This window comes from Orycteropus afer, unplaced genomic scaffold (genome assembly GCF_000298275.1).
Source record: "Orycteropus afer afer isolate SDZICR_OR568_19922 unplaced genomic scaffold, OryAfe1.0 scaffold00469, whole genome shotgun sequence".
Taxonomy (NCBI): domain Eukaryota; kingdom Metazoa; phylum Chordata; class Mammalia; order Tubulidentata; family Orycteropodidae; genus Orycteropus; species Orycteropus afer.
Window position 1 is genome coordinate 684156 of NW_006922056.1, and position 9411 is coordinate 693566.

At 61.6% G+C, this 9411-nt stretch overlaps 2 protein-coding genes across 2 annotated transcripts in view; one reads left to right on the forward strand and one right to left on the reverse strand.

Annotated features, from left to right (window-relative positions):
* Positions 1-4861, forward strand: part of PTK6 (protein tyrosine kinase 6) — a 7935-nt gene extending 3074 nt beyond the window's left edge. The window contains exons 4-8 of the mRNA XM_007954667.1: positions 378-531; positions 1063-1224; positions 3228-3409; positions 4237-4390; positions 4674-4861. Of these exons, the coding sequence (XP_007952858.1) occupies positions 378-531; positions 1063-1224; positions 3228-3409; positions 4237-4390; positions 4674-4861 (840 nt within the window). The remainder of the gene's footprint in view (positions 1-377; positions 532-1062; positions 1225-3227; positions 3410-4236; positions 4391-4673) is intronic.
* Positions 4862-6502: 1641 nt separating this feature from the next.
* On the reverse strand, positions 6503-7180 carry PPDPF (pancreatic progenitor cell differentiation and proliferation factor). The gene is made up of 3 exons (XM_007954700.1): positions 7126-7180; positions 6803-6880; positions 6503-6711 (listed from the first exon to the last, which is right to left on the reverse strand). The coding sequence occupies exons 1-3, from the start codon at positions 7178-7180 to the stop codon at positions 6503-6505; spliced, it is 342 nt and encodes a 113-aa protein (XP_007952891.1).
* Between the last annotated feature and the right edge of the window lie 2231 nt (positions 7181-9411).

A 9411-nucleotide genomic window follows, 5' to 3' on the forward strand; every position in this document is an offset into this window, starting at 1 on the left:
GGAGATGGAGCCGAGGGGGGCGGGGACAGGGAGGCCGTCTTTGTTCTTGGGCCAGCCGGAGGCCAGCCCCTGCTCCGCAGAGTTCAGGCTCTGCACCTCCCAGGACTAGCGGGATCCTGGGCAGAGGTAGTGATTCTGGTAGGTTAGAGCTTGGGCCCAGAGAGCACCCACAGAAGCGAGCCATCTGGGCGGAGCAGTCCCTGGGAGCGACGCCCTCCACTGGAGATGAGTGGGGCAGCCCATCCTCAGCGTCCCCTCCGGCCCCGCCTCCCGGGTCGGGTCCCTCACTTCCTGCTGTGCACCCCGTTGTTCCTGGGGTTGGGGCAGGGTGGGGCCGCCGCCAGACCTCACGCCCTGCCCTCACCCTGTCTCTGCAGCACGAACCCCAGCCGCTGCCCCACTGTGATGACTGGGAGCGGCCTCGGGAGGAGTTCACCCTCTGCAAGAAGCTGGGTTCCGGCTACTTTGGAGAGGTCTTTGAAGGGCTCTGGAAAGAGCAGGTCCGAGTGGCCATTAAGGTGATTGCGCGAGGTGAGTGGGCCCAAGGAGGGCTCTGCGCCCTGGGCCTCCCGCCCTCCGTCCTCCTGCCCTGCACCCACAGCCTCGTATTACCCCACTTCCTAATACCTTCCTTAAATTGCGTCTAGGTTTTCACCTAAGTGTGTATGTTTGAAACAGCCATTTTAAACCCTCAATGTAGATGAAAGCCATTAAAATACAGTGATCCCTGGGACCTGAAAGGGCTTGACTGCAATTGCCTGAGGTTCATGGCTTCATGGTTCAGGGACCTGTCTAGGCTTGAGTGGGGTTGGTCAGTGGGGGGCTCAGTGGTGCCCCTGGGAGTGCTGAGATTAGATGGTGGTGCAGACACCCCTGACTCGTCTCTCCCTGGCATTCTGGCCTCAGGAGCTGGGTGCTCTGCCCATGTTTATGAGTGGCCACTGTGTGCAGTTGGGGTGGTGGTGGGCCTGCCTTTCCCCTTGGGGCCCGGGTCAGGGGTCAGGGGTTGGGTCTCAGCGGAGGCAGGCTGCTCACCGCACCCACCGAGGCCGCCGTTTACAGATGATCTCCTGCAGCAGCACACATTCCAGGCAGAGATCCAGGCCATGAAGAAGCTGAGGCACAAACATATCTTGCCGCTGTACGCCGTGGCGTCCGTGGGGGACCCCGTGTACATCATCACGGAGCTCATGCCCAAGGGGAGCCTGCTGGAGCTACTGCGTGGTGAGCGGGTGGCTGGGGATGGGGCGCACCGTGTAGTGCAGGCAGAAATTAACCAGCACCCAAATCACCGTGCACCACGTGAGACAGTCGGCCCACGAGGGTGGCCTGAACATCCACGCACAGCCCATTTGCTCCTTGCAGAGAGGTGAGAAGATGCAGAGAAGTACAGTTAAGAGGCCTCTCATAAGGCCACAGCAGTGTGCACGCCTGGCGTGCCTGGCCTCACCTTTGGGCTGCCTCCTCGGCTGTGGACATGAGCACACAATGTCTCTCCTTGTCTCAAAGACTTGTCATTTATAAAAAGCGCCATTTTCCCTGACCCTCCCCCCCAAACAAAGCCCCAAATCACTGCTGACTAATGGCGATATGCCATGGTTTGCAGCTACACCCCAATTTCAGAATTGCCAACATGGGAAGAAATGTGCTCTGTAGGATGGTGATGTGGATGTTTGTGTGTCTGGGCGTGTGTCTGGATGTACACCTGTGTGTGTAGTGTGTGTGCCTGGGCATGTGCAGTGTGTATCTTGTTGTGTCTTGGTGTGTGTCTCAGTGTGTATAGTGTGTGTGTCTGGATGTGTGTAGGTAGTGCCTAAGGCATTTGACTGCTAACCAGAAGGATGGTGGTTCAAATCCACCAGCCACTCCTCAGAAGGAAGGTTGGGCAATCTACTTCCGTAGTGATACTGCCTCAGAAACCCAAGGAGGGGTCACTATGAGTCGAAATCGACTTGAGTTTGGTTTTTTTTTAATATGTGTCTAGGTATGTGTGTCTTGGTGTGTGTCTATGTATGTGTGTCTGAGTGTGTGTAGTATGTGTCCAGGTGTGTTTCTTCGTGTGTGTATGTGTTATGTGTGTATGTGTCTAGATGTGTGTCTGAGTGGTGTGTGTCTAGGTGTGTGTATGTGTTGTGTGTGTGTGCGTGCGTGCACGTGTTTGAGTATACTGAACATATGACAGCAGTTGGAACCCTGAGAGCCCTTTCCCACACCCTTACATGCCCTGGGTTTTGGATGTGCTAGGTCTGTTGATTTCACAGCACTGAGAGCCCTTTCCCACACCTTTACATGGCCCGGTTTTGGATGTGCTAGATGGCATATAACAACAACAACAACAGGTCTGTTAAACCCATCACCTGCTGTTGGACCCTCTTGAGGTTTTTCAGCAATGTGATGAACAGTTCTGGGCAGAACCCTTTGCCCAAGTACCGTCACTTTAGTGTAGAGCGCCAGAGAGGAAAGCTGGGGCAAAGGGTAAAACCAAAACCACCAAACCCACTGCCATCGAGTCGATTCCGACCCATAGTGACGACCCCCGTCGGGCTTCTGAGGTGATAAATCTTTGCAGAAGTAGATTGCCCAGTCTTTCTTCCGCCAAGTGGCTGGTGGGTTTGAACCACCAACCTGTTGGTTAGCGAATGCCTAGGTACTCCACCACCAGAGCACCTTGCGTCAAAGGTTGTTGTTGTTATGGTCAAAGGTAGGAGCTGCTTTTTGGTTCTTAATAATTTGCCTTCCAGGAAGGCTGCAGCCCGTTTCAATTTTAAACCAGGCCAACTGGCCTTTGGCCTGTCCTACTCCAACCCCAGGCTCTGACGCCCTTTGAGCTGTCTGTTGAGCTGGGGCTTGGCCCTAAACCTGGTTGCCCTCTCCATGCCCGCCGCCCCCAGCCTCGTCCCCCCATCCCCCATCCCTCCTATCTCAGCAGAGCCTGGCCCCACCCTCACCCAGCCCCAGCTGATCCAAGTCCCCCTTTCCCTGCCCTGTTCCAGCTGAGCCTGGTCCCCTGTCCCCCATCCTGTCTCAGTTGAGCCCCCACCCCACCCCAACTGAGCCCCCCAGCTGAGCCCCGACACCCCTGCACCCCCCCTGAGCTCCCCCAGCCAAGGCCCTGCCCCCACTCCTGCTAAGCCCCCCACCCCAGCTGAGCCCCCTAGCTGAGCCCAGACCCCTTTCCCCTACTGAGCCCCGCAGCCGAGCCCCTCCCCCTCCCCCTTGCCTTGCAGACTCTGAAGAGAAGGTGCTTCCTGACTCGGAGCTGGTGGACTTTGCATCGCAAGTGGCTGAAGGCATGTGCTACCTAGAGTCACAGAACTACATCCACCGGGACCTGGCTGCCAGGAACATCCTTGTGGGGGCCAACAACATCTGCAAAGTGGGAGACTTTGGGCTGGCCAGGCTCATCAAGGTAGGCCCTAGAGGGGACTGCGCTTCCTCTGCAGAGCTGGGGTGAGGCGGGGGCTTCGGCTTCTAGGGACACAGGCCCCCTGCCAGCTGCTCGAGTATGGAGTGCCCCACAGGGCAAGGTAGAGAGAGGGCTGTGGGCCAGGCCAGGGAGCCCAGGGCAGCCGCTTTCAGCTGAAAGGGAAGAAGCTGAGGGGGCAGGAGAGCAGGGAGGGGAGGGGCTGCAGCGATGCGGTGTGTTGAGGGCAGAGAGCCCCTGATGAGAAGTGGGGTGGCCGGAGGCTCATCACTCGCTCAGTCCCCACTGTGCTGGCTGCTCTGGGTCTGAACTCAGGGGCAGAGGTCACTGGGACTGCTGCTTTATCACGGGGAACTCTGGACACAGACTTCCGAGAAGTAGCATGATGGCGTAACGAGCCCGTGGGCCTCTCCTGCCCCTTCACGCCCTCTCCCTGTGATTTCGACGCAGTCCCAGGATAGCATCATTTTATCTGTGCAAGGTCGTGTTTCTGTAACCAGCAGTGTCATCGTTGGGCAGATGAGTGTCTGTGCACAGGCAACAGCCATGCCATCGCTTTGTTGGGTGTCTCTGTGGCTTGTGACAGACACACGCCCCATGAGTCTCCACCCGTGGCAGCCAGTGTCCTGATGGATAGGCCTCTTGCTGGCCCATCCTTGGGGTCCTCTGAATAACTCTGGGACAGTCACTCCTTACCTGACCCTGGACGCCCTGTTCTGCCCCCACTCTGGAACATCTGAGTCCGAGGCAGGCAGTGCCTCTGGTGGCACAGGGAGTCACTGGGGGTAACACTGATGTGTGTCTGGTTGCAGGAGGACATCTACCTGTCCTATGACCACAACATCCCCTACAAGTGGACAGCCCCTGAAGCACTCTCCCGAGGGCAGTACTCCACCAAGTCAGATGTCTGGTCCTTCGGGGTCCTCCTGCATGAGATTTTCAGCAGGGGTCAGACGCCCTATCCAGGTATTTGGCCATGACGGTAGGCAGGGCAGGAAGGGAGCAGTGGGGTGCAGGGCTGGAGGTGATGCCCCCAGTGGCCTCCAGGGGGCGCCGGCATGCCTGATGTCACACTTGCCTGTTCAGCCAACCTTCAGAAGTGTCCAGCCTGTCTCCAGGTATCAGGGCTCAGAGAAGGCACAGGTCGGTCTCTCAGGAGCATATAGCATGTGTGAGGGGGCTTAGAAAGAACATGGGTGCAGACATGCTGGGGGGACTGGCCCCAGCCCGTAGCTCCTGTTGTCCACAGGCATGTCCAACCACGAGGCCTTCCTGAGAGTAGACGCTGGCTACCGCATGCCCTGCCCCCTGGGGTGCCCGCCCACTGTGTACAAGCTGATGCTGGCCTGCTGGCAGCGGGACCCCGAGCAGAGGCCCTGCTTCCGAGCCCTGCGGGAGAAGCTCTTCAGCTTCACGAGGTACGAGAACCCTCTCTGAGTGTGCCGCACCCCTGCCTAGCCCGCACTGGGGCCAGGGCTTGGAGCCCGAGTGGCTCAGGCAACGCAACCTGGACCTACTGAGTTTACTGGAAGGAGCTGCAGCTCTGGGACCAGGCTGGGGGGACCACTCCCAGTCCTGGAGACAGAGCCAGGGAGACTCTTGTGGCACTGCCCCTCCCCTACATGTGCCAGCTCCTGAGAAGTGCTTACCCTCCCCAGTGACTCCAACACCCCAGGGGCAGGGCAGCTGGAACCCTCTGGCACCCGTGGACCTGTCCTTGGTCTGGAGCTGAAGCCTGCCGGCTCCATGAGGACCGGGCAGGCCCCTCCTCAGAGCAGGCTGCTGGGGCCTGGGCCCTGGTTCCAGTGGAAGATCCTATCACCACAGTCTGGCCTGCCTCTAGGACTGCAGAGACAGCTGTGTGTGGGGGTCATGGACCACACCAGCCCGTTCCAGGAACCCAGGGCCATGTGGTGGTAGGGTGTTGCCACTTCTACTTCCAGGACCTCTGTGAACATCATGTTTGTGGACAGAGACTGTGGGGCTTGGAACTGGCCGTCAGTCCCATGGGAGTACCTGCAGGGAGCTGGGGGGAGGCTCGGCCTGCTGCACTCTACCCATGCCCTCTGTGGAGTCAGATGAAGCTATTTAGTGTGTAGGATGGGGTATGGAGGCAGGGTGCTCCCTCCCTTCCCGGACCCTCTGACGTTACCCCAAACCCACCCTCTTAATAAGCTGCCCCACCCCTGAGCCCCTTAGAGCCCACCAGACCTGATCCAGTCCCTGTAGATACCATGAGGTTCGACACAGGGAACCCATCACCCTCCCTTGGTCCTCTCCCAGGTTGGACGAGGGGCAGGGTTCCTGGTCACCTGAGCTTATGTGCCCACCCCTCTCTGCACCCTTGGGCTCAGCAGATCGAGGACCAACCCCCACTGGCTCTCCATAGCCAAATGTCCACTCCGCCCTACCCCTCAGCCTGTCTTGGGCAACTGGGGCCACAGAGCAGTCCCCAGGGCTGAGGACCCTGCCCTTTATGTGTTCCACAGGGGGATGAAGTGTAGACAACACCCCTGGAGGTACCTAGGACACAGCATGGCCCAGCTGCCCGCAGCCAGGCTGTGGGCTGAGTCTCAACCAGCCCCCTTTACTGCAGGGTAGAAGGACCTCTCTGCCAGCAGCAGAGAGGCAGCCACCACTTGGGTACAGGGCTCCCATGGGCAGGGGTGAGCTGCCCCCCAGCCCCCAGCCTCAAGGAGTTTGAGAGGGCTCCGGTTAACTCTCCCAGCTGCCCCTGGGTTGGCAAAAGCTCATGCACACACATGGCTCTCAGGGATGACAGGCTCACAGACATGCGGACACATGCACAGTAGGCCCTGGAGGACACAGGTACACAGACAGGCTGCTAAGGCTCTGAGTTTATTGCCAGTCGGTGCAGGTGGTTATAGGGTGTCGCAAAAGCTTGTGTGTGACTGGACAGTAAAGAGTGGGGTGCTCTTGACTTGTGTTTGGTGTTTTGCTTTTTTGATATAAAAAGAACCAACCACTTCTCCACTCCTGCCTGGTCTAGGAGGGGGGACAGAGAGGGGCTGTGATGCCTGGTGCCTCTGGAAGCTGCTGGTGGTGGTTGGTGGAAGTTCAGGAGGGGCCCGGCGCTGGTGTCGCTGGCGGGCTTCCAGGCGGCTTCCTCCCGGTGCCCTGAGCCAAGTCACAGGCGATCATGGTGCTGGAGGCCTGGGGAGGTCCTGAGCACTCTGGGGACTCCTGCACCGTGGCCATGAAGGGGATGGTAGACTTTCCGAAGAAGAAACTTGCCCACCAGTGGCCCGGGTCAGCTTTAGGCAGGCCTGGGAGAAGCAAAGAGGATGGGTGCGCACCTGGGGCCCTTTCACTTGGCCCCCCACACTCCAGCTGGGAGCTGGGGATGGCTGCACTCACCTGGGTGGTGGGGGATGGCTTCCCCAGGGTACTCAGCACTTCCGCAGGAGCTGTTACTGGACGTGGACCCCAGGCGGCCTGGGGGGACAGGCCGGTCAGCAGGGCCAGGTCCACTAGCATGTCCACCCCCCCAGCCACTCAGCTACCAGTTTTAAGAGCGGTAAAAGGAGCAGTGGGTCAAGGGGTCTTTGGCAAGACACCCCTGTGCAGGCAGCTGGGCGCATGGGGGGCGCCAGGAGGCCAAGTGCGCGGCCTCTGTGCCTGGCCTGGGGGTGAGGGCCCAGTTGCACTGGTCGCGAAGGCGGACAAAGGGTCCTACTCACGCCGGTAATAGTCGTGGGTGGCCACGAGCGAGCCGCTAGAGGGGATGGCTGCCATGCTGTTGCCTGGGCCTGGTGAAAACCTGCACGTGTGGGGGACCTTGTTACCAAAGCGACCCTCGGGCAGGTCGCTCCCCGCGAGCTGAGCCGCTGGCTCCGCCCTTGGGGCGGGGCGAGCGGGCCGCAAAGGCTGTTGACAGAGTTGGGCGGGGCTGAGCCCGCCTTCCCGCGCCGCCGGCTGCAACCGGCCCGGACCGGCTGCGCAGTCAGAACAAAAGCTCTTTGTGCACCGGGCTGCTGGCGTCCCAGTCCAAACCAGTCCGGGCCGGCCACCTACGGGCTTCTAGCCCGTGCGCCGCAGGACATAAAGGCCCCTGCGCCCGGCAGCGGCCCAGATCCGGGAGACGTCCCCGTCCCGGGCCCGGACCCCCACCCTGCCCGGCCTCACCTCCGCGGCGACCCCTCGGCGCCTCAGCGCGCGATGACGGGTGAGGTAGCAGGGGAAGAAGGGACTAAGCCACCGAGCCCATTTGCAGAGACCGCGAGAGGCAGCTCCACTACGGCAACGCGCGCCGGGTGTGCGCACGCGCGGGCGCGTCCACGTCCACTTATATGCGCGGCGCCGCGTGTGTGTCACGGTGGGTGGGGCAGAAAGACGCCGTTCTCGGCCTGGCCCCGCCTCCTGGACCTAGCCGTCCCCGCCTCGGCCTGGCCCCGCCCCCGACCCTGCCTGGCCTCTCCCTCTTCGCCTTCCCTGGCCCCACCCCGGCCCCGCCCTCCCCGCAATGGCCCCGCCCCCGACCCGGCCTCGCCCAGGGCACGCCTCCTGGATTTAGTCTCCCTCCTCCACTTTCCCCTCTCCGGGCCCCGATCTTCCCAGGGCCCCGCCCTCGCCTCCCGGGGCCCCGCCTTCTCCTCCACGGGCACGCCCCCTCGGTCTAGCCCCGCCTCCTCGGCCTGGAGGGCCCAATGCCAGCCCGGCGGAGACCCAAGCCGCGGGATCTTTGTGAGCTGGGGCAGCTCGCGAAGCTGGTCCGGGCGTAGCCTAGGATCTGGGTGGCTAACGGCTCTTCTGGTCTCAGGTGCGGCCCTCTTCTCCCCAGCCCGGACAGCCCCTTGGCCACATCCCGCTGGACAACCAGGTCGGGTCCTCTCCAGCCCCGGTGCGCTCGGCGCCCTGAGCGTCCGGTCGGTTGCCGCGAGCTGCAGCCCGGACTCCGCGGGGCGCCGCCCGCAGGCCTTCTCTGCCGGGTGCAGGACCTCGCCCACCGTTCTGGACCCCGGGGAGGATGGGCAGTGAGAGCGCGGGGCCCCTCGCCGCGCCCCCAGCCTACCCAGCGGCCGGCACTCGTCCCGGGCGGGCGGCGGGCGTGTTTGAAATTAGCGCCGCCTGGCGGGCCGAGCCTGCAGCTGTCAGCCGCAGAGGCACCGCCCCTGCTCGCAGACCACGGGGCGGGGCTCCGAGTCTCGAGTGGCTGGGCCCGACTTCCGGCCCCGGTGGTGGAGAGCGGCCCTCTTCCCCGGCCCGTGGAGAGTCTCGTCTTGTTTTGCTCATGTCCGCTTTTCACACCGGCGTTGGGGCGCCTCTCCCGAAGAGGGGGATGTCATTCTCATACCCCACTCCTGGCCTCAGCCCCAGGGGAAACGCCTCAGGAGGGCGGGGGCTGGATGTCCCTGGCCATGACCCTTTGCCAGGCTGGGTTGGGGATGAGGCTGTCATCAGGCTTGGGCAGCCTAGTGGCTGCAGGGGCTGGAGGCGGCATTCAGCATGCCTGAGCCAGGTGAGGCAACCTCCCCTCTGACTTTGCGCCACTTCCACCATCTGTTCCTGAAGTCCTGGGGGAAGCAGTGGGGGAGGCGTAGGCCAGGAAACAGCTCTTTAGCCAGGGCAGCCTCCCCTCAGCCATGCCCAAGGGCGCACCTCTCTTTTGCCCTCTGCCTCTGGGCCTGGCCTCTGCCCTGCTCTGGCAAGTGTTACAATATACCTGCTAATAGGTGCCCCTGAGTGCACCCCACTCCTCCAGCAAACCTCCTGCCCCAAGGCACTCAGCTTTCTTGCTCTGTGGGCCCGGAAGTCCTCTGTTCTGTCTTGTGTGGGTCTCGGCTCTGCTGGTGCCCTCCCTCTGCCAGTCTCTCTGCTAACGAGGTCCAGAGCCGGGATCTGGGTCCAAGGACGCACTCCACTCCACTTCCGACTCTTCTCTCTTGATGGCAGTGAGATCCCTTTTTCTACCTCTGGGGTAGCATAGTGGCTAAAGCACTTGACTGCTAACCAGAAGGCTGGCGGTT

Bases quoted from the DNA above. Each gene is read 5' to 3' on its own strand.
- PPDPF (XM_007954700.1), bottom strand. From the start codon at position 7,180: ATGGCAGCCATCCCCTCTAGCGGCTCGCTCGTGGCCACCCACGACTAT. The intron at 6,881-7,125 runs GTGAGTAGGACC...CTGTCCCCCCAG, and splicing joins CACCCACGACTATTACCGGC to GCCGCCTGGGGTCCACGTCC. The intron at 6,712-6,802 runs GTGAGTGCAGCC...TGCTTCTCCCAG, and splicing joins AGCCATCCCCCACCACCCAG to GCCTGCCTAAAGCTGACCCG.